The sequence below is a fragment of the Schistocerca gregaria genome, unplaced genomic scaffold (assembly GCF_023897955.1).
Source record: "Schistocerca gregaria isolate iqSchGreg1 unplaced genomic scaffold, iqSchGreg1.2 ptg000691l, whole genome shotgun sequence".
Taxonomy (NCBI): Eukaryota; Metazoa; Arthropoda; class Insecta; order Orthoptera; family Acrididae; genus Schistocerca; species Schistocerca gregaria.
Window position 1 is genome coordinate 259,426 of NW_026062071.1, and position 21,138 is coordinate 280,563.

The 21,138-nt window shown below is 41.0% G+C and overlaps 5 protein-coding genes across 7 annotated transcripts; 3 read left to right on the plus strand and 2 right to left on the minus strand.

Annotated features, from left to right (window-relative positions):
* Positions 1-61: 61 nt before the first annotated feature.
* Positions 62-1,432, plus strand: LOC126319876 (inositol 2-dehydrogenase-like). The gene is made up of 2 exons (XM_049993572.1): positions 62-138; positions 291-1,432. Exons 1-2 carry the CDS (start codon positions 129-131, stop codon positions 1,430-1,432), a joined length of 1,152 nt encoding a protein of 383 aa, XP_049849529.1. The 5' UTR covers positions 62-128.
* A 92-nt stretch (positions 1,433-1,524) lies between these two features.
* Positions 1,525-7,851, plus strand: LOC126319874 (uncharacterized). 2 transcript variants are annotated; one of them, XM_049993568.1, is made up of 5 exons: positions 1,525-1,584; positions 2,983-3,168; positions 3,429-4,519; positions 4,584-4,754; positions 4,865-7,673. In XM_049993568.1, the coding sequence occupies exons 2-5, from the start codon at positions 3,070-3,072 to the stop codon at positions 7,308-7,310; spliced, it is 3,807 nt and encodes a 1,268-aa protein (XP_049849525.1). In that variant the 5' UTR covers positions 1,525-1,584; positions 2,983-3,069; the 3' UTR covers positions 7,311-7,673. The 2 variants fall into 2 exon arrangements, with proteins under 2 accessions (XP_049849525.1, XP_049849524.1); XM_049993567.1 differs by lacking the exon at positions 1,525-1,584 and adding an exon at positions 2,425-2,571 and having other exon boundaries at positions 4,865-7,851.
* Positions 7,852-12,146: 4,295 nt separating this feature from the next.
* On the minus strand, positions 12,147-14,624 carry LOC126319878 (uncharacterized). The gene is made up of 8 exons (XM_049993575.1): positions 14,550-14,624; positions 14,222-14,450; positions 13,254-14,082; positions 13,001-13,055; positions 12,752-12,813; positions 12,515-12,680; positions 12,297-12,452; positions 12,147-12,226 (listed from the first exon to the last, which is right to left on the minus strand). Exons 3-8 carry the CDS (start codon positions 13,452-13,454, stop codon positions 12,219-12,221), a joined length of 648 nt encoding a protein of 215 aa, XP_049849532.1. The 5' UTR covers positions 13,455-14,082; positions 14,222-14,450; positions 14,550-14,624; the 3' UTR covers positions 12,147-12,218.
* Positions 14,625-14,688: 64 nt separating this feature from the next.
* Positions 14,689-19,955, minus strand: LOC126319879 (protein raptor homolog). 2 transcript variants are annotated; one of them, XM_049993576.1, is made up of 5 exons: positions 19,886-19,955; positions 19,462-19,700; positions 19,211-19,396; positions 15,777-19,071; positions 14,689-15,581 (listed from the first exon to the last, which is right to left on the minus strand). In XM_049993576.1, the coding sequence occupies exons 2-5, from the start codon at positions 19,630-19,632 to the stop codon at positions 14,806-14,808; spliced, it is 4,428 nt and encodes a 1,475-aa protein (XP_049849533.1). In that variant the 5' UTR covers positions 19,633-19,700; positions 19,886-19,955; the 3' UTR covers positions 14,689-14,805. The 2 variants fall into 2 exon arrangements, with proteins under 2 accessions (XP_049849533.1, XP_049849534.1); XM_049993577.1 differs by lacking the exons at positions 19,462-19,700; positions 19,886-19,955 and having other exon boundaries at positions 19,224-19,254.
* Positions 19,956-20,103: 148 nt separating this feature from the next.
* LOC126319880 (uncharacterized) lies at positions 20,104-21,026 on the plus strand. The gene is made up of 3 exons (XM_049993578.1): positions 20,104-20,445; positions 20,521-20,634; positions 20,718-21,026. Exons 1-3 carry the CDS (start codon positions 20,149-20,151, stop codon positions 21,024-21,026), a joined length of 720 nt encoding a protein of 239 aa, XP_049849535.1. The 5' UTR covers positions 20,104-20,148.
* Positions 21,027-21,138: the final 112 nt, after the last annotated feature.

Consider the following 21,138-nt stretch of genomic DNA (forward strand, 5'->3'; position numbering starts at 1 on the left):
CGCTAGCTAAGTAACCTGTAGGTATAGCCACAAAGCTGTTGTACCTTGTAATAAGTTTTTTTTTCTAAATACAGAGGTTTATAAAATACCATGCACTTCTAGTACGAAGAAAACTTGTATACATAACTATGAAAAAAGGTAGCGTTGTGTTTCCTAATTCCTGGCTCGGGCGGTGTGTTTGACTCTCAGATCGAGCCGCCGAAGGACCGATCGACCGAGCACATATACGTCTATTTACAACTGTCTGCCTGTTTCGCGCCTTTAGGATATTTTTTAACAAATTTTTTTAGTTAAGCTGGTCCTTATTGGCTATGGAAGAATTGGAAAAATCCATTTTCAGAACATCATTTCTGATCCATCTGTAGAATTAGCGGCTGTTATAGAGTCAGAACGCCAATCCGTTCTGTTTACTCGTCCCTTTGACTACCCCGTTTACACTTCTCTCGAATCTTATCTTTACCAGAATTCGTCTATTCCAGAAGATCAGCTGTGTGGCGTTATAATTTCCACCCCCACGCCGACCCATCATGATCTGACTAAGCTGGCTCTCAACCACCGACTTGCCGTATTTTGTGAAAAGCCTTTGTCGACCCTCGAATCAGAAATTAAGCATCTGTTCTCTATTTCTCAGACTCATCACCTGCCTTTGTTTTGTGCCTTTCATCGTAGATTCGATCCTTCTTTTCTAGAGTTGAAGCGTTCCATTCTCAACAACTATATTGGCAGAATTCATTATCTTCATTCCGTTAGTCGGGATCATCCTTTTCCTCCATTGTTCTTCCTGTCTTCCTCCGGTGGCATCTTCCAGGACTGTTGTGTCCACGACATTGACATGCATTGCTGGCTGCTAAACGAATATCCCTCGCGCGTTTATGTCAGCGGGAAAGCTTGGCACCCGGATCTTGCACGCTCCAACGATTTTGATTCCGTCGTCATCAATCTTGAGTACCCCTCCGGAGTTACTTCCGTTATTCACGTCGAGCGTTACGCCTCCTACGGCTATGATCAACGCGTTGAAGTTTTCGGCGAGGACGGTATGCTTTGTGTAGAGAATCCTCATCAAAACTCGCTAGTCAAATATCACAAAGAATCCATTAAGAGAAGTCCGTTGCACCCATCTTTCGAACAACGATATAGCGCCGCGTATAAAGCCGAAATGTCCTGTTTCATTAACATGATGAGAAACGCTAGCAATGAAGATATGTTTGATGATGAATATAAACAAGAACGAAACTGTTACTCTTGCCAAGACCCTATACATTGCGCTATAACTAAGGACGAGATCGTCCGGAACTGCGTCATTGCCGAAGCGTGTGCGGCATCCGTTCGCTTGAAACAAGCTGTCACCATTCATTATGAGCTTGGAAGCGAATTCTACAAAAATATTGGCAGCGAATATTTGTTAGCGACATCGGATGCAACTACGGGGTAAGCTGTTACCATTAACCGGAGTGGTTCCCAGTATCATTTTGCTGGGCTAGTAACTGATATTTGTTTTCTAGAAACGCACCCTTCTCCCCGTGCCAGAAATCCAGAGCTGGCTGCCCATCTCCTAATCAAAAGAAATAAATACGATTTGAACTGGTATGTATCGCGCTACCCCTCCCCACATGCACTCAAAGATTTCGATACTTTACATCTACCCCCTATCGAGAACATTTTGTGTCATCACACCTATAACCAATTACATGCTCTATAAAAAATGAACTCAAACTACGTCTCTGAACATTACTACTCGTACAAGAGTGCCGTGGTAACTCACTGCCCGACTACACCGAGGCGCCTGAAGATCTGAACAGCCCTGTCAAAACAATTGACTTGAAAATTCATTTTTATGCGTCTGCCAATAGCTTTCCACTCGACTGTTTTCTCATATCTTAAACGTCTGTCCTCACTGTCTTCAGACACTCTCCCCGCTAGTTCTCTGCGACCTGTTTGTGCTTCGGCGCCCGCCTTTTACTCTTTAAGACTTTGATACCTCTTTCTAACTGAGGGCAACATTTTGCTTCGCACAAAATTATTCGTTGAACTGCCACCCAACCAGAACTCTCGCCGTATTTCCAATTAAATTATTTTCGGTGCGCGTCTCCCTCTTTCCGCAAGACTGAGTTGCTTTGAAATTTAAGCAGACCTTGTCCGAGGGACACAAAATTCTCAACCTGAGAGCTTTTTAGGGAGCAGGACAGACTTTTTAAAAAACCCACGGTTAAAAACGATATGTTTTTTCATTCTGCAGATTCAGGTTCGAACACTCTACCGATATAAAACTACTCTTTCGTTCGTGTTCTCTTTGAATCCAGCTAAACGCTGAACTTTGTGTACACATAGATTACATCATACAGATTTACAGCATAAGCCCTACTCTCGAAACTTTAAATTTAAAAACAGTAACTCAATGAAATTGTAAATCAAAAAAAAAATCTTGTCACACCATCTGAACGATTTATCGTAGTAATACTTATTTAATCTCTCCCATCTGCGTTAGTTCTCTTATTATGGCACATGGATGGTCGGTCTACTTCCTATAACGCTAGACGCTCAATCCTTCCGTCGGCTGATGAAATTCGCCAGGTATGAACGTCATTTAGTGTCAAATATTGCTATTTTGTGTTCTCTCAGAATGGCACTGGGAAACTTGGCGTCCTTTTGCATCGGGACTAGCGGCCGTGTTCATTCAAGGTTTCACAGGCAATCATTTTTATTTGAGCCGAGAGCGATGTAGGCCTTACTCTAAAAGTCTTGCGTGAGCTCTGCAGCATTCAACGAACACGGCTCTACTCTCTGTGTTTGATTTAAAATGTGCCCGCTTTATGGTTGTGAGTTTGTCGAGTTGATGGTTGGAAATTAAATTGGGTAATGCGCAAAACCGTATTTCGCTGCTGTCCTATCTTCATCAGTAAACTATTTCGCACAATCCTCAAAAGGACACCATGCTAATTTTTTTTTGCCGCCCGACTCTACTGCACGAATGCGGGTGATTAGGTTGAAGCATTCGTTCAAATAATAGATGAATTAAAGCATAAATTGGAAGCCAAAAAGGCAGAGGCTCACAAAGTAATTAGACACAAAATGCATGATTTGCATACTCTGGTTGATAAATGGGAAGCAAGGCTGTTTGATACGATGAACGAGACGCTAGATGAGAAAATCGAGAGTCTGTTGAAACAGGTACGAGCGGTTGCGTGACGAGTGTTGCGTTGAAATTTCTAGAGTCGTTCAATAATTTCGGATTTCGAACAAAAGCTGGACAGAGTCGTTTTGTTGGCATAGCACATTGGTCGATGAAAGTTGATTAAGTTCTGTGAATGATCTATGTCGCATTGATGACGATCATTTTTTATGCGAGAATAGAACTGAGCGAAAGCGATTTTGTCAGTGTTGACATCTTTTCATGTCAAGCCTATGTCTAACTTTGCATTGTTGCTTAGCAAGAAAAAATGTCCCTGATGCTGGAACGGATCAAAGAGTATAAAGAATCTAAGCATGCGGTGGGCATGCTTAGAGAATTCGGGTATCAAAAGGAAACCGATTCTGTGGCAGCCGGAGATGCAGAAGATGCCTTGAGGGATTTCGGAGAAGACGTACTGACAAAAGATGAAGAAGAGGAACACGAAGAGGACGAGGTTGCGAAGAGTTATTTAGACACGTGGAATAGTCTGCGATTTCCGCTGAAACCTGTAGGAGTGAGTATTGAAGAGGTAAATGCAGATTTATGGAGTGAGTTCGGCCAGTTGCTGGAGGAGACGCGAAAATCATTGAAAAGATCGTTTTTGTTAATAGGTGGAATTGTGAGGGCCTATATGCGTCGCGGTCACAAAAACGATGAGTGGGTGGCAATGGTGCGTCGCTTAGAGGCACGAGTGGAAACAAACCATTTCAACATGGCACTAGATATGGTATCAGACGCAGTCGTCGCGACGAGTTTGGTGCCATCAACAGGTTATGTGCCGTCAAACAAAACGGGGCTTTCTACGATATGGCTTGTGATTAACGATATATTTAAGTATCGAAACAATATCAGTTTTACCGATGTTTTATGTAAACAAGCACATTATTTGTATACCAACTTTTCATCTCAAATTATTTTTTATTTGCCCCAGTTTGTCAATTTGCTATTGTCATACAAGAACTTCCCGCTGACTTCGTTTATAATGGCCAAGTGCAGAGATGAATTACCGTTTGCAATTCAAGTCTATTATCTGACAAGTAGCATGTCTCAACTTGGATCTCCAACTTGGCAAAAAAGGTGTTTAAAAATTCTTAAGCAGATCATTCAGCAGCTCCCAGAACTCTATTTGACCCAACCATTACCGCCAGGCTTGAACATCAAGACGAAGAGCAAAACGCAGGACGAGGCGCCAAAAAAGCAGTCTGATAAGCTTATTCAAAGGAGGCGGCCAGTAGAAGGTCAATCGAAGAGTTTTACGAATTCTCAGATAGACATGGAATATCTGTTCTATAATTTCCTGAGAAGAGATCAAAGCCACTGTTTGTGCAATCATGTTTCTTATCCATTTCTGTACGGATCTGAAGACAGACAAAATAGTTTTCACTTGTTCAAATATCTAACTTTTTTGACGCAGGCCTATTTCACTTGGCTCCGACTGGAATTTTCACGCTCCGCCCAGGGTTTCTGTTACATCTGTATTTGTACATATCTATAACATAGACTGCAACCTCATACTCACATTAGACAAGATACGCACTAAGCTCCAATTGGCTTTTGGCTGCTCGTGGTGTCAGCTTCTTCTACGGTACGTAAACTGTGTTTATGCTGTGCAGCGGACGTCGTTTGAATAGTTGCCTTTGTTTTTTGAGAGAAAAATAAATGCTTATGCTCTTTGCTTTTGAAACGTTTGATCAGGCAAAGTCACGTTGAACAGTTGGACCAAGGCGAGTCAGACTACGACTGCTCGTCCTCCGGACGTGGATACACTGAGCGCATGAAGGATTCGTCCTTTCAGGTGGGAGATAAGAGCGATGAAAAGGGGCCCCCCAACATATTGAGCAGGCAAATGTGTTTGACGTATACAAATGACAATGGTGTAGATAATAGCGATGTATATAGTAATAGTGTATATAATTATGCAACCGACGGGGATATCTGTCTGTGCTCTGAGGCACTGGTGTCCAACTCTTTCATCCCAGTGGCGGTGCCTCCGTTGTTCTCAGAGAAGTGTCCTCTTTTTTATTCGTTGAATGCCTTTCCGAAGTGTCTATGCAAGCACGATTGGGAGCCCTATTTGAAATTACATGATAGCCAGCCCGGCAGTCCGTTCTATTCTGAATCGGTCATCAAGAAGCAAATCTCTTCAATGTTTGACTTTTCTCCTTGGCTGCAACCGGCCCGTCTTCATTGTCTTCCGTCTCCGACCTGGTGTCCGCATTATCTGCCGTTTCAGTATGCTCGATTTACATGTTGCCAGCCGTTAGACGCATACAGCCGCGAAGGTTCGAGTAAGGAGGCGGCAAACGTCCAGTTGCACGACTATTGGTATCTGTTTTCGCCCACACTACAACTGAGAACGTGGCCATCGAACAGCTCGTTATCTGTAATAAACGAGAGCTATCTTTCGGATTTTTTGCTACCTCAACTGAACCCCTTTTGTTCCTCATGGATAAATCAAGCCTACGATCAAGACGCATTTAAATTTGAAGCATGCCATGCTGTCAGATGCAATTCGTGCATATTGTGTCGCTACTTAACCGGTTGGCTGGCCTATATACGGGTTTACGCGAACCAGTGCATCAACGAGTTTTTCCGAACCCACGATTGCGACGAGGCCTCGCATCTTTCCGAAGATCCAGAAGAGGAACTGAGCAGACTGATTCGAATTACTAAGCCCGCCCCGCCTCCCAAAGTGGAAAAGAGTTTGGAGGTGCCTGCCGGAAAAGAGTTTTTTTTTATTCAGATCAAGTTTGTCAGAAAGATTATTGATGTGAGCCGTAAGTTGGGTGAATTGTATGGCCAACCAGACAAGTACAGCGACGCTTTGAATAGTGAACTGAGGCAACTGGAGCCATATTTGAAGAGTGGGCATGCGTACTTACCCCAGATCGACGACAATAACTCGAGAGTGCGCGTGCTGCGATTCGTACTTGAAGAGTGTCAGCCAATTCCCACGTACGGAAGGGTGCTGTACAAGATGATCTGCGAAGTGCTGAACTTGCCGGGAGATTGTTCCAACGAAATGGCTGATGAATACTTGAGGTTGAACACGGACTTCTGGAAGGTGTCGTCAGCAGAAGGAGGAAAAAAACGAGAAGAAGAAGACGGGAAGAGAAAAACTGACAAAGATGAGATGGCATGTGACGAATACCAACGAAAACCGGAAACATGGAAAATGTTAGAGTCTTCTAAACATCCAGACTTCTCGTCTCAGTCGACGTCTTCTTCCGCCGATTCTGATGTAGACGGACAAAAGGATGGGTCAAAGCCATTTGTATCTGCCTTTGGTACGTCTTGGAAGGAGCTGCGCCGACGAATCAAGCTTTCCAGTAAGTATGCAGCTTTGCCACATTGGGACGTGAAAGCTTACATTGTAAAGCATGGTGATTTTGTTTTGCAAGAGCTGTTCGTGATGCAATTGTTGTACCAATTTCAAACTATTTGGATGTCAGAGAATTTACCCCTGCACATACAATGTTATCATATATCCGCCCTGTCCTACCAATCTGGTTTAATCGAAGTAGTACCTAACTCTATCAGTCTCGACAAGCTCAAGAAGATGACGGAGATGAATGGGACTTCTTTATCATTGTTAGAGGTGTTTAGATACGAGTGGGCTTTAAGCAGCGAATTCAAGCGCGCTCGAAGCAACTTCGTTTCATCACTCGCGGCCTACTCCATCGTCTGCTACCTGTTGCAAATTAAAGATCGTCACAACGGAAACATCATGCTGGATTCTGGCGGACATATTTTTCACATCGACTTTGGGTACTTGTTGGGACGAACTATTAAATTCGAAAAAGCACCCTTTAAACTCACGGACGAATTTGTAGAAGTAATGGGTGGGGATCAATCCAAGACCTTCAAGGCCTATTGTAACTTGGTAGTTCGCGGTTTTTTGGCTGCCAGAAAACACTACTCTAAAATTCTGCTAATTGTTGAAATGAGTAGCGGCGAAAGCGGCGCAATCCCCTGCCTAAATTCACCCAATATTGCCACCGATTTGCGCAAACGATATCATCTGGATTGGAGTGAAGAACAGTGCGAAAAGTTTATGATGAATTTGATCAGTGAGGCGCGTGACAACTGGCGAACACAAATCTATGATACGTATCAACGTATTGTAAATAACATCCATTAGGATTTCCCTTCGAAATTATGTATATATATAATGGAACAGCTTAATTTTCTAGTATTACCCCTTAAGTACTCTATGTAAACCATGACACGTATATGATTGGCCCTTACAACTTGTAACACTATCGACGGTTAACTGCGAATACATTATTATGTAGTCCTACTATACTATAAACAAATTATCCTATTAGCACCCCTTTTTTCTAAAGCGGTGATAGCATGGAGCCGTAACACTCTGCTTCCTACTAATTCGATGCTTGGCTTTTGAGTGTACTGAATGAAATTTTTTTATCGATGCCGACCTGTCCGTCGTGACAGCACTTCATACTGTATAAACAAGTTATATAAATCACTTCCGCAATACCAACAGGTAGGTTTCCGTTGCACGTTACTTTCGTTTCTATATGCGAATTCAAAATTCTTCCACGTTGCTTGGGTCCAAAATTCGTCATTTTTGCTAAAATAATTTCTTTGCCTTCGTAAAATCCTCTGTTTTCAATGCTTGTTTCTCCTTCTCGAAGCATTGTCTTCGCTCGCCCTCACGCTTCCGCTCGGCTTTAGAACTTTGTCATTTTTTGTTTTTCGCACTGTGCTTTCAACTCTTTGTTTTATTGACGGCTGATCAAACACAAATTAACTAAGACTGGCACAATCCATTATTCTGGCAACACAGCAAATCACTTCTTGCGTCTTTGAATTTAAGGTATTGCTGCCAAGCTCGCAATCGTCATATGCATGTTAGTGCATATCCAGAGTTAGGTACTTTTCACTAGTTGAGGAGATTGAAAGGTACAGTTTTTTTATGCTACACAAAGGAGACCAAATGTGGGTACAACTTTAGATCTAGAGGCGTACAGAGCCAAGCTAATGTGGAAAGTGGCTGATCTATCGTTGCTCAAACAATGATGTTTGACGTGGTGTTCAAAGTGAGATGCGATTTGGCCCGCATAGTTTGTTATTTTAAAAAGTATTGGAACGGATGGCTGTGTTAATTTCACCAATATCGCGCCGTGCATAACTGCGTATCTTGAGCAACTCGGAGCTTGTCGTACGACATCGCTTTTTCAACCTAGCTCTACGAGCTAACATCAAATAACTAAGAGAGATTGTCTATAGATATTCTTCTCTATATTGATACATATCTGTACACTCTTTTCAACATATCATGTTATTCACATACACCCCATTGTATTGTACCATATATCCTGCACATATTCTTCCAATTATCCACCTATTTTATACATCCATGCCCTCTATCGTATTACCCTACACACTCACGCTCCATCATACTGTCTTACACCTATTCTTCTGAATATCATATTACACACACGTTCTTTGCCACATCACACTACTCACATACTATATTATTACATGCACATCACTATACCATATTACTCACACACCCTTCTTAATTTATTACACTACACAATCTACACACTTCAATCTACATCATACTATCCACACACCCTTTCCCCCTCATACTATGCATATATATATATATATATGCATCCTTTTTTATCCTATCATATCCTACTATCACCCATTATCATACAATCCTAGATTTATTGTATTTCACAATACACCAAACGCTATTATATAGTATGTAACATAGTTTATTTTCTTTGCAATTTTCATTATTGTACCAGCTTTTTATACTACTATTTGATATATGACTTATATACTGTCATTATTAATTATATCTTATTTCTTATAGTATACACACGTAAATTCCTCATAACCATGTACTTTATCAGGTGTTTTTCCTATTATATTAGTAGTATCACATACAATGCTTATATATTATTATTTATTATTAGTTATATTGTACAAGTGTTCAAGACTGATTGATAATATTATATATCTCCACCTATGTCTGAACCAGATAAATGTCTATATTTATATCGATGTGTTCATTATTTGTTAACTATTATATGTACACTATACATGTGCACTGTTGTTTTATATATCTAAACATATGCCTTTATGAACTTACTATCTCAAATACTATCAAATATATATATAAACATATAAATCTATTTACAAAAGTAAATGTTTGATCACAGACCCTGGATTATTGGTTCAATTCACAGAGGTTTTTTTTTTAGAATCTGCTTTTTTGCTTTTTTTGTGTGGCTTTCTCTGAGGATCTAATTTTATTTTTAAATATGAGCACTGCAGATGAATCTATAAATAGAGACAGACATTCTGTGTAATTCTGGTGAATAGACATATATAAATCTGAGTCATGGAGGAAATTGGATAAGGTGAAGGTGAGTTGGCATAAATTGCGGTCTCTGGTTGAACGTTCAGGAAATGACTCATAGTCATGATATGGATTATATCTGTATGAAGAGTCAATATGATAACAGTTGAACGGATACATCAATTAAACATCATTGAAGACGTCTTCGAGTTATGCAGGAAATTAAATAAGGTGAAGCTGGTTCAGGATAGATTGAACATCATAATATGGACTGTATATCTGTATGAAGAGCAAATACAATAACCCTCGAACGGATGCATTACTTGAACATCACTAAAGATTTTTTCGAATTATGCGGAAAATCGGATAAGGTGAAGGTGACTTAGAGTTGAGTGAGTACAGTAAAAAAAGTCTTACACAAAAGTTTTAACCCAAAATCTAGTTGTCATAGCATGGATTTTACTTTATGAAGGAATGGTCTGATAATTGTCAAGCAATTATACTATATAGACATACGTAAAGCTATATTTGAATTATTCAGAAATTTGGATAAGGTGAAGTTAGACAAGACTGTATAGAAAGAGTCGATTTTAGCACCTTTCAACGTAAAATTTCTACGGAAAGTTAAATATATACTCTAGTTATTTGTTGATGATTTAATAGCCGTTTTCTAATTTTGTATATAGCTCTATATAATACTACTGTTCACATAGTTTATGATTGTTGTATACTGTTCGTTGTTTTTTATGAGATATTATGTTATCAGATTTGATAATTCAGATTGATATATGATTTGGGGTTCAGGACATTAGTTAGTAGTATACCTATAATAATTGAACTTATATATTTTATATATTTATATATATTTTATTAGAATATAGGTTCATTGATAATTGTTTGGATTCGATAAGATATACACTCTCTTTTGTATATACGTATTCATGTAACAATGTGTTTATCATTATATATATTTATATACTTATATACACTCTTTTTGTATTCTTATATCATCTGTTTACTCATATAAACCAAGCTCGCCTGCTGCAACATACTGGAGATTGACGGTCACGAAAAGTTAGTTGGACGAGGTGCTTGCCATTGACCCCTTAAAAACGGAAAAAAAGCCAAAGGCACACCAAAAATAGGAAGGACATAAATTCTAGGCATGTAGCAGCTAAAGCTAAGACAGTTGCTAACGATAGCGGAAAATACAACGTCAATGAAATTGAAACAGAAAGGATGAATTCGAGTCTATAATATCGTTTTAGTCTGAAAAATGTACATTTTTCGAACTAATTCCTAGTTCCAGTTGAGCATTTCGTGCCAATGCAAACAATATTTAGACAAAAAACATATCTTTTAAAGGCGTTGCAAAAGAATTGGAATACATTCACTTTGTAGCAGCCAAGTACGGCTGAATTGTAAACTCAAACTTACCTTCGCGGCTCAAAGATGAACAGAAGTTCAAGGTAATAGAATAGCACTGATCGCAGGGAATAATGCAGCTCTATTATTTGAACACAATTATATAGGGATTAAAGCTGAAAAAAAAATGAAATACCATGGAGCAGATCTATTTGTGTACAATTTAACATCTATTTTCGCATTGGTACATTGAGTTTGTTCTTTCATAAAAAAGGAGTTAAAGTTGAACTGATTGAAGTGTGTATACAAAATTAATACGTACATCCACAATCTGAAATGCAAATACATGCCTGAGGCTTTTCTGAGCTGCTTCCTAGTTTTTGTATTTTCAAAACTAGCTCTATTCCTTCTATAATTTTCCCGAACGCCATATGCTTCCCGTCCAGTTGTTCTATTTTAATACAGTTTTAAATTTTTTTGTATTTTTTGTTAGTCTTTCTAAATAATTACGTGCACTCTAAAAGTAACTAGGCACGTCATCTGTTTATGTTTTTTCCGGCGTTTGCCATAGACAAGAAAGTCCAAGTAAATCATGCTTCAATACAAAATCTACATATAGAAAGCGTTCACCGTAGATTGGTTCTCCCCCTAGATTCATAAAATTTACAAACCAGATTCAAATTGGAGCATGTGTACTTGCGAGGCTGAGTGCGCGATTAACACGGTTGGCTAGCATTGAGCGCAAATGCATCAAGTAATGCCTAAGTGCACCTACGTGCCTGTTTTGTTTCCATGCGTGAAATTACCTCCTTAAATCATGAAGTTTGGGGTGTAATTTAAAATAACTGTTATATTTACTTTGTTCAAAATGTGAAGAGCCATAGATTAGAACACGCGGTAGCATATGAAAGTTTTATAGTGCAGTAATTTTCGATATTTTCCAACCCCCTTTTCGTCTTATCATTTAACAAAACATAGTAACGGCCACGCTTAGAGCAGCAAGTACCTTTATGTACCATGGCCTGTATCACCGTATGGTGCTCGAAAAATTTCAGAAGTTTTGGGTACAACATGTCCTGAAATAGCTTTTTTTTTGTGCAGATAAAACAGTAGAACATCTTTGTCCTATTCGAAAGGAACATCTCCGAATGGCTGATTATTGATATGAATATCAAATTAAACTCTGTGTTTGATGTGATGCAGAATGTCGCCTTCTAGTGCTATAGTTTCTAGAATGAAGAAAACCAGAAATGACTTAATACAACGTTCGAATTAAAATGAACTAAAACTGGACGACTTGAATCTTTTTATTAAAATGCTCAAAAAACACATGGCTAATAAAACTTAAAGTTCTGAAAAAAGCGTTAGTTACATACATCGAAGTGTATATGTTCTCTAACCCCCCTTTGCTCTGATACATACGCCCACAGTCTGCAATTACGATTACTGCTTTCGGATCTCCGGATTGAGTTCCCTTAGATTCGATCTTCTTCACTACGTCCATTCCGGATACCACTTGTCCAAAAACAACGTGTTTCCCATCCAGCCACGATGTCACAACAGTGGTGATAAAGAATTCTTAAAGGGCGTCAGTTATAGATAATATACATATATTTTAAAAACGGTCTCAGATTTCTTACGTGATCCGTTGGTGTTTCTTCCGGAGTTTGCCATAGAAAGCAGACCAGGCTTGTTGTGAGTCAGAGAGAAGTTCTCATCCTCAAACTTTTTACCATAGATAGATTCACCGCCTGTTCCATCTCCCCTGGTGAAATCACCGCCTTGTATCATAAAGTTGGGAATGACCTATACAAGAAGATGTTAGAATCAATTGCGTACAAAACGGTCATACACGGTTTGCAGTTTGCATAACATACTCGGTGAAATTTAGAATTTTTGTAATGTAGAGGGCGACCTTCTTTGCCGACTCCTGCTTCACCTATAAAAGCAGCAAAAAGTTGCTAAGGTTAGAAAGCCTCGAACACATAAAGAACATCTTAACGTATTTTACGAAGACGCGGATAAAATATAACACTATGCGTGCGACTTCAATTATTTTATGGCTTTAGAATATCCCGACAAATATATTTTACACATGATTTGATCGCTTCCTTAGCTATACTTACCTGTGCATAGGGCACGGAAATTTTCGGCTGTTCTCGGCACTCGATCAGCAAAGAGCTTTCAGCATTAGATTAAGGCAAATAGTCAGTAACCTCAGATAAGAAAGATCGTCTTTTTCAACGTGAAAAAATTCGTGATGATAATATTGACGGATCATTTAGAGCTTTTTCTTACTGACTACAGGCGCCCTAACAGTGGCTTAATGCTATTCATAGTAACTCAACTTTGAATTACTTTTTCGATCGACGAGCATACCTCAAAGACGATGCGTCCAGCACTTTTACCGTCAATCTCGATATCAAAAAAAACCTTTGGGTTGGCGGCCATCTTGGTTAACTTAGTAGGGTAAGAGAAAATCTGATCTCGAATAGATTTATTACACAGAAAAATGACATTGCAGGCAATTGACAAAATTAATATAGTCAAAAAAAAAGTTTTTTGCCAACTGAACCCCATGATATCTTAGCCAAGTCTGAAAAAACGCTCTTAAAATTTTTTTAAAAATAAGCAAAACAGGATTCTTTCTACCTTATCTCTCTCTGTTGGTGGACCTCAGACAATTATTTAACTTTTGCTAAGATTTTTTCAATTTTTGTTACTTGCTATCATCACACTAGTTCATGTCGTCTTCAGTTCTCATTTTCGAACTTTTCCATACACTCTTGAACAGTCTAGGACTTGTCTTCGCTAGGCCCCTCAGATTTTTGAGTAGACCTAATAGTAAACACGTATGATACAATGATAACGTCTACGAACGCCTCTGCAGAAAATTTCTCGTGGCTACAACTGCACATAAACTTCATATATTCTTTTAACGTGCACTGCGTGTTGCACTTAGCCGCTCAATTTCCTTTTCTTTTATTTCTAGTGCCTTTTGTAAACATTGTACCTTAACTTCATATTCAGCTATTCTAGCTTTTAAATTCAATATTTCAGTGTCGTGCTTTTCTTTCAGTTTTTCGGCATCTCTTTCAGACTTGGCCAACTTTTTTTCGGTTAGCTGAGTTATAGCTTGGTAATCGTTTTTGAGTACGGTTATAGTTTTATTTTTTTCTTGCAATTCGTGCAAAAGTTTTTCTTCGTTCTAGTGCGGAGATCACACAAGAAGAACATTCAATGTTGAGTAAGTATGATATGTGTGTATTATCTCAGATTGCATAGTACGAGTGTTTTTCACAAGGCTTCTCTGATGGTTTATCGGTTCAATTCACCTGAGACCGTACCTTTTTAGACACCAACAGCAGTTTCATAGCCGAAAAATATTCGTATTCAACGTTGTCATAGGCTTTAAGAGAATTTTTAAGTTCTAGAGAATTTAATTCCATCTCAGCCAATTTGTCTTTGGCTTCAGTTTCTCGAAGATTGTTCTTTTCAATCAGTGACATAAGCAAACTGTTGTACGATTCGCGAATTTTTAGAATATCATCCTTGGTATCTACGAGAGAGAGTTCACTTTCCAACAAATTGTTTATAATTTTTTAGATTAAAGGGTTTTGAATCTCGGGATTATGTAAGGAAAATAATATAATGCACAGCCTTTTTTATTCATACGTTTGCATTCTGATAAAAATTGAACACCTAATGACGCTGTGACCTTTCTGGGAAACGGGAAGAGAGAAAAAGAGTAAGAAAAAAATTGTTTTACCTGTTTGAACTGTATTGAATAAATTCAAAAAAAAACAACACAAAGTTGATTATAGAATTATTTCATGAACATTTAGAGCATTTACATGCTCTTTCAAACAACGAATACAGAGATGTTTATAACGTTTGCTGGTGGCAGATTATGCTAGACAAAAATACCTCGTCACTGAGCTGGGTTAACTTTAATATGTTCACCTGCATATATCGATACCAATGAATCGCTGGCTCCAACCGCTAACAATGCGCTATAAGGATGAAACGTCATAGACGTGATGGGTCCTATCCTCTGTCTCAAAAACCCATCGTGGTATTTGATAACGGACAGCTCGTTCCCTATAAAATTCATAATTTTAACTCGTTGATCATGTACGCCTACAGCCATTATAGATGCCTGCTCATAAACGGAAAAAGCGACCATTGTTGAAGAGGATGAGAAACTGGAGATGGTTCGTTGGCTGGTCTCGGATGCTCCACTTTGGTCCCAAAACTTGATTATACCGTTGCTTGAGCCAGAAATAACGATCCCGTTGGTAGATTTTGGAGCAGAGATGTTTATGATTCGGCTTTGATGCTCACTATAGACAGCGATTGGCGCAGAGTAGGTAGGTTGTCGTAAATCGAAGAACCTTATCGAGCCATCTTCGAATCCGGTCATAACCGTCGTTCCTTTAGACGTATTTTTGTCGCTTGTCATGCAAGTCAATGGAAACTCGCTATTAGTGGGAACGTCCTGAATACTTAGCTCATGATCAAGATCCCAAACGCGAATTAAGTTGGTATTTCCAGACGCCAGTAGCCGTTCATTTTGTTGCTGCCACTCAAGCACTAGCGATATGGGAGATGATGTGGAAACCGGGGATGCATTCATTAAAACGCGCCAGGCCGTCACCAGGCGGCTGTTGGAGTAAATGTTGTCCCAGATTCGAACAACGCCGTCATCTAAACACAAAAAAATATGTCAATAAACGGTAAAAATGAAATATATAAAATCAAGCGTTTTTCTTATTTGAATTCTCCCCAATATTTTGACGTTTTACGAAGATACCAGAGCGGCCAACGCAAAAAAACACGTATTGGGTTGTATCTGCAGCGGATAGTGGTATCGAACCCCTTTCACCCTCATGGTAAGCATACCTGAACCTACAGCTATAAGTGGAACCTCTTGTTCATTCAGAAAGTTTAGCGAAGTGATTTTTGCTTGGTTTTTATGATTGTTGATGACCGCCATCTTGTTTCCCTGCACCCAGTTCCATAAAACTACATTAGCCGTGTCGTCTGCAACGCAAATAATGGGTTCGAACGAGTTGAAGGCAAGCGTTCGTATAGCCGATTCGTTTTCCAGGATGGTAACCTCCGTTTCCAGTTTTTTGGTGTTCAACACGGCCGCCTGGGAACTGATCCACTCTTCGACTTCGTTCATCAAGTATTCGTTGCACTGCCGTTTCCACCAACGTTCGGACACGTCAGGCGACATTTCATCGTCTTCTTGCGAGCGCATAAGGGGATAGGAGAAATAAGTACACGCTTCGTCGTATAGTGTCGAATAGATCAGCGGGTCTTCGGACAAACTGGCATGCAGCTGAGCCTGAATAGACGAAAAATTGTCCGAGTTGCCGGGATCTTCCGAGGGACCAGTCTCAGGTTCAAATAAGTTCACGTTGGCTGGAGATGGCGCCGAATTCGGCTGGTTAGCAGCTGCAAGTCTACTTGATGTACACGGAAGAGATGTATGAGTCGGCGGAGAAGTCTGAGGTGTCGTTATCAAATGCGTGCTTAGGGTCTTAGACAAGAACGACGTCAATGTAGAGATTTTAGAGTTCGGGTTGGTGTTCTTTTGACTGGCGCTGCATGGTACGTTCGCGGAATTCTTGGGCTGGTTCGAAGTAGACTTATGAGCAGAGGCGGTAGTATTGAATACGGGGACGTTCGAAATGTTGGTAGTAGCGTTAGAGCTGGTTGGATCTGATTGGTCCACAGATGGTGCACCAGATTGATGGCGATTCTGTAAGACTGTCGGTAAAATCGTTTCTTGGTCAGGCGACTGATCAGGCGGCTTTGTGTCTCCCCTTGATGATTCGCCGCCAGATGAGTTTCGGCGAGTCGAGTCGGCTCGTTGTCTGTCCCCTGTCTCGTCGTAGGACTTAACAGATGATGCGGTCCAACTAGCTCTCTTATCTTCAGTACTACCGTTGTACGCAGTACTTTTTTCGAGGTATTCCTGGTGCAAGTGGTTACCCAGGTTTTTGTACTGTTTCGCTGCTTGTTGAATCGAGTCAACCAAGTGCTGTGCTACTTTCGAAACCTCTGAGCATGGATCTATCGCCAGTGATCGTATCACCTTCCATATGAACTCGTAGATTCCGGAACGATAGTCCAACAAGCCAGTTAGCTCTGCATCGACCTTCTTAGTGTACGATTCCCTGTTTGCCATCCCTTCGAATTGCCTGGGCTCTTGGGGAAGAGGCAATCCAGGGTCCACCACCTGCCTCTGATCCAGTTCACCATCCTTGGAGACGGATGATCCAACCCGCTTTTTAGATGGAGTCAGCTGGTGTGCATTCGTCTCGCCCTCGTCGACTCTCTTGCCGAGGTTGTACTCATGCGCACTCCTCATGTTCTCCCACGTGCCCGTTGGTAGCGGGGTTGTCGAACCGGAACTGCCGCACAGATCTCTCTCCTTCAATTCCAGTCTTTGAAGAGAAATTACCTTGAATTGGTTCAGTAGCTCCAGAAAAGGCTCCGCGCAAATATCTACAAAGCGCGCCAAGGCAATGGTGAGCTCCGCCCTTACAAGTGGACTCGCGTCAACTATCGCCACAGACATATTTAGCGCCAACCTCAGCAACAAAATACCGAAATTGTTTGGTAAAGTCTTAATATTGGACCCCTCCTTCTCTCTCTTTAAAAAAGTTCCGAATGCATAGACTATGGCAGCTCGGACTTCTGGAATTGGATCCGTCAGTAGCAACGAGAGCTTTTCGCACGCCGATTCTTTGGTGACCATTTCTTGTGCGTCGTCGTAGCTCTCCCAAAACTTCGACAAACAAAACACGGCCCACTTTCGCACCTCCGGGTCTTCGTGGGAAAGCTGATTCAAACATAGCTGCATCAAGTTGCTATTCAAACATAAACTCTGGCCCAGCCGATTTTGATTGCAAATCACCGACAATATGAATTCAGACTGAACGCGTTGTGCAGGGGGGGATTTTGGATTTTCCAGCACTTTCAAAAAATAAATATGACCGTCCTCTTTAGCCAAATCTACCTGACACGTTTTGTCCACTGCCAAAATTTTAGCCCAAATAAAAACCAGCGTCTCCACCAATTCCGGGGCTGGAGACTTCAGCAATTTCAATACATAGGGAAAAATACCTACACACAGCCCTTGGTTGACGGCCCACGAGCCCAAATCCAAAAACTGCCCCAGCAGCTTAAGCGCTCTCAGTCGATGTTGTTGAGACAACAATACCTGCAAGACAATCGGCAACTGCTCCGGAGATCCCCGATCCTGCGATCCGAACTTCATCCATACTTCGAATGCTGTGAGCTGGTCAGAAAAAAAGCTGTAGTGTTTAAAATCATTATTCACACCGTTCTGATAGCCAGCATTATGTTTAGACAATTTAGACAAACAACTGTCCACGGCCAAATCCCACGCCAGCCACATCGAATGGTTGTAGGTCGGCGGCAACTTCGGCACCGAAATCGGGGTGCATCTGCAAGGGGGCATAATCCGTTCTGCTAACAAAAAGTTGCGAAACAGGCAGGCTACCAGCAGATCCTGTCTAAACAGCTTCTGAAACAAGTGCTTCGGCAAGACAGTCCATGCTATCGTATCGGTGACCGCGGTGAATATCCAGTTCAACTCACCCAAAGGTGTCCTTCGGTCATTCAACTTTCCCGGTATTTGATCTATCAGCGCCGGAGATATGTCTAACAAGATCGTATTCATAAGCGCCCACCTCAGCGCCATTTTGATCGGTGTCGTCAGGCACGACGTGAACATGTCGGCGGGCAATGCCGCATTTATCGGCAGCGTCTCGTTCACCCCGCATGCCGCCAACAAGATATGGTCTTCTTGAACCTGACCTAAATTCGCTCCTTTCTCCTGTCTGCCTATTCGCTCTCGCTCTTGCTGTCGCTGTTCTAAAAACTTTTCAAACCATTTCACAGCCGTGCCAGCACTGCTGCATTCGAACACGCATATGGTCGAACTCCCGAGCCATTGCTGCAGATCGTACAGAGACAGCGGAATATACTGAGTAAAGTCCTTGTTAAACACCCATATCTCACCGTTGTCCGTCGGCTTCGGGACGCCATGGCCGTTGTAATGAAACAAAATCCTCTCGTCTCTGGTGTTTCGACGCATCGTCATACACAATTTTTTTACCACTTCAACTGTCGGGTCGAAGCAAAGCTTGTACAAGGCCTTTGACGAGTTTGTAAAAACACAGAACGTCAGGTCTCTCTGTTCCCCCCCCCCCGTTGACACAAACTAACACTCATCACCTATGGTGTACGCAAATATTCGCATACACGCGCCGGTACACATCTAACGTATAACATACTCGCGGTTGCCACCTTTCATATTGCTGCTGAAGCGATTTTCCTATCGAATCCGCTGCCTTTTGCGGCGACATAGACTGCGGGTCAATCCAACATTCCAATCTCGCACACGGGGCCACTTTGATGACGTCTGGCGGGTCCACTCCTATGTTCAGACACACCACTAGCGCTACATTGACCGTTTTTTTCTAATCGAGGAAACAAATGTTCAGTGCTTCATTAAAGGCGCCCCTAAGGTCTCTCTCGCACGTACCCTTTCTTTAATTCTCCATTGTTTCAAAGGCTCATCATTTTTTTTTGATTTTTTTTCTTTGTGTCTATCCTTAAAAAACAATGATTTTCCTTTTTCGAGCTGCTTTACATTGCCCTTTAAATCAGGCTCAAGACTGTCTGCCAAAGCCTGCCAGTTCAAGCCACCATCCATGATGAACTAAGAAAACATTTGGTTTCAAACACATGATCAACTCCACGCTCTGCCTATTTCCAAAATTTCTGATAAACGGCCGCGGTAAGTGCGTGCGCTCTAGTCTGGGCCTCAGCCGAGCACATTTCAAAGTTCCGAGGGATTGGTAAATTACAATCGCACAAAGAAGAGCGCGAAATTATCCCGACGCTCGTCAGGACGACAGAGGCCTCAAGAACAGCAACCTAATGACGTAACGCAGGATACAACATACACAGAAATAGCACTCGCCTTCGTCGTGGTTCAGCAATTAGTACAGCTACGCTTGCAAAAAACATTGTGTCAATTTTTCATAGGAAATGCAATATAAATGCATTTCGAAAAACTTTTTTTAACCTTGAAAATTATATGCCGCGGAAACATAGGACGGCGTTTCTTTGCACACGCTGAAAGATTATTTTTGGTATTCTTGTCTCAACTCATATCTTTTTCTTTTCCTGCGGAAGGCCTTTTGCCTATAATTTTGTGTTTCTCAGCATGCTGAAGCATGCAAAAACGGCTATTTCAAATTTTTGCATATCATCGACAACGCCCTATTCTTCTCCCAGCCACTCCCTTCATCCTCCAACCTCGTCACCTGCTCTACAACGTCTGGTGGTAATTCCTTGTCGCTTCAGAATCAAATCCAGTAAATACCCTCCCCAGTATATTCAAGAGCTCATCAAACAACAAGAAAAGCGCAATGCATCGCCCAATGTCTTCAGTTTTCGCCAATACATAGCGTGGAAAAACGGCAAATGGAAACCTGGCTTCCACCCAGAAATCAAGAAAAAGGTACGATGTATCCTACTGACAATTCCCATTCTTCTCCAAGTTATTGACTAAGTCCAAATCACCGTATTCTCTTAGTTTCGGAAAAAAGTGCACTGCATGAACCCTTATGTTAAAGTGTCCGCAGATTTTGTTAAGGAAGCTGTTAAATACTCCGAATACATGACTCAGCAACACCCCAGTTCGACCCAGGTGCGCTATCTAGCTTAAAATTTTTTCGGCTTAGCTCGATCTATAATGAACAGTGTATAAACCTTTTTCATTCAAATGCTTAGGCTGCAGAGCTCACCCTATCTGAAGGCCAGATTCTTGAAGAGCTCAACAAGTTTGAACTGAGACAACGAACGCTTAAAAACACAAAAAGCTCACAATTATCTAGGGAACAAGAAGAAAGTAGAATTAAACGAAAAGAACGTATACAAAGAAAAAAAAAGAAGGCTAAATCACAGAAGCACACGCAGGAAGAGGATGAAGAAGACGTCCGCGAAGACCCATCTGTTTCTATTTCTCAACTGTTGGAAGCAGGCAACAATAAGAATTCCGCCGATATCGAGGATGAAGAGTTTGTTTTCAAAGACAAATAATCGCAAACTCGACTCATAAAAATTGTTTTTGATTTATGTTGTCACACATTTTCCGAGGTTTGGTGCAAAATAAGACTACATGTTCTCAAGCTCGCGCTTTTTAACGTCTCTA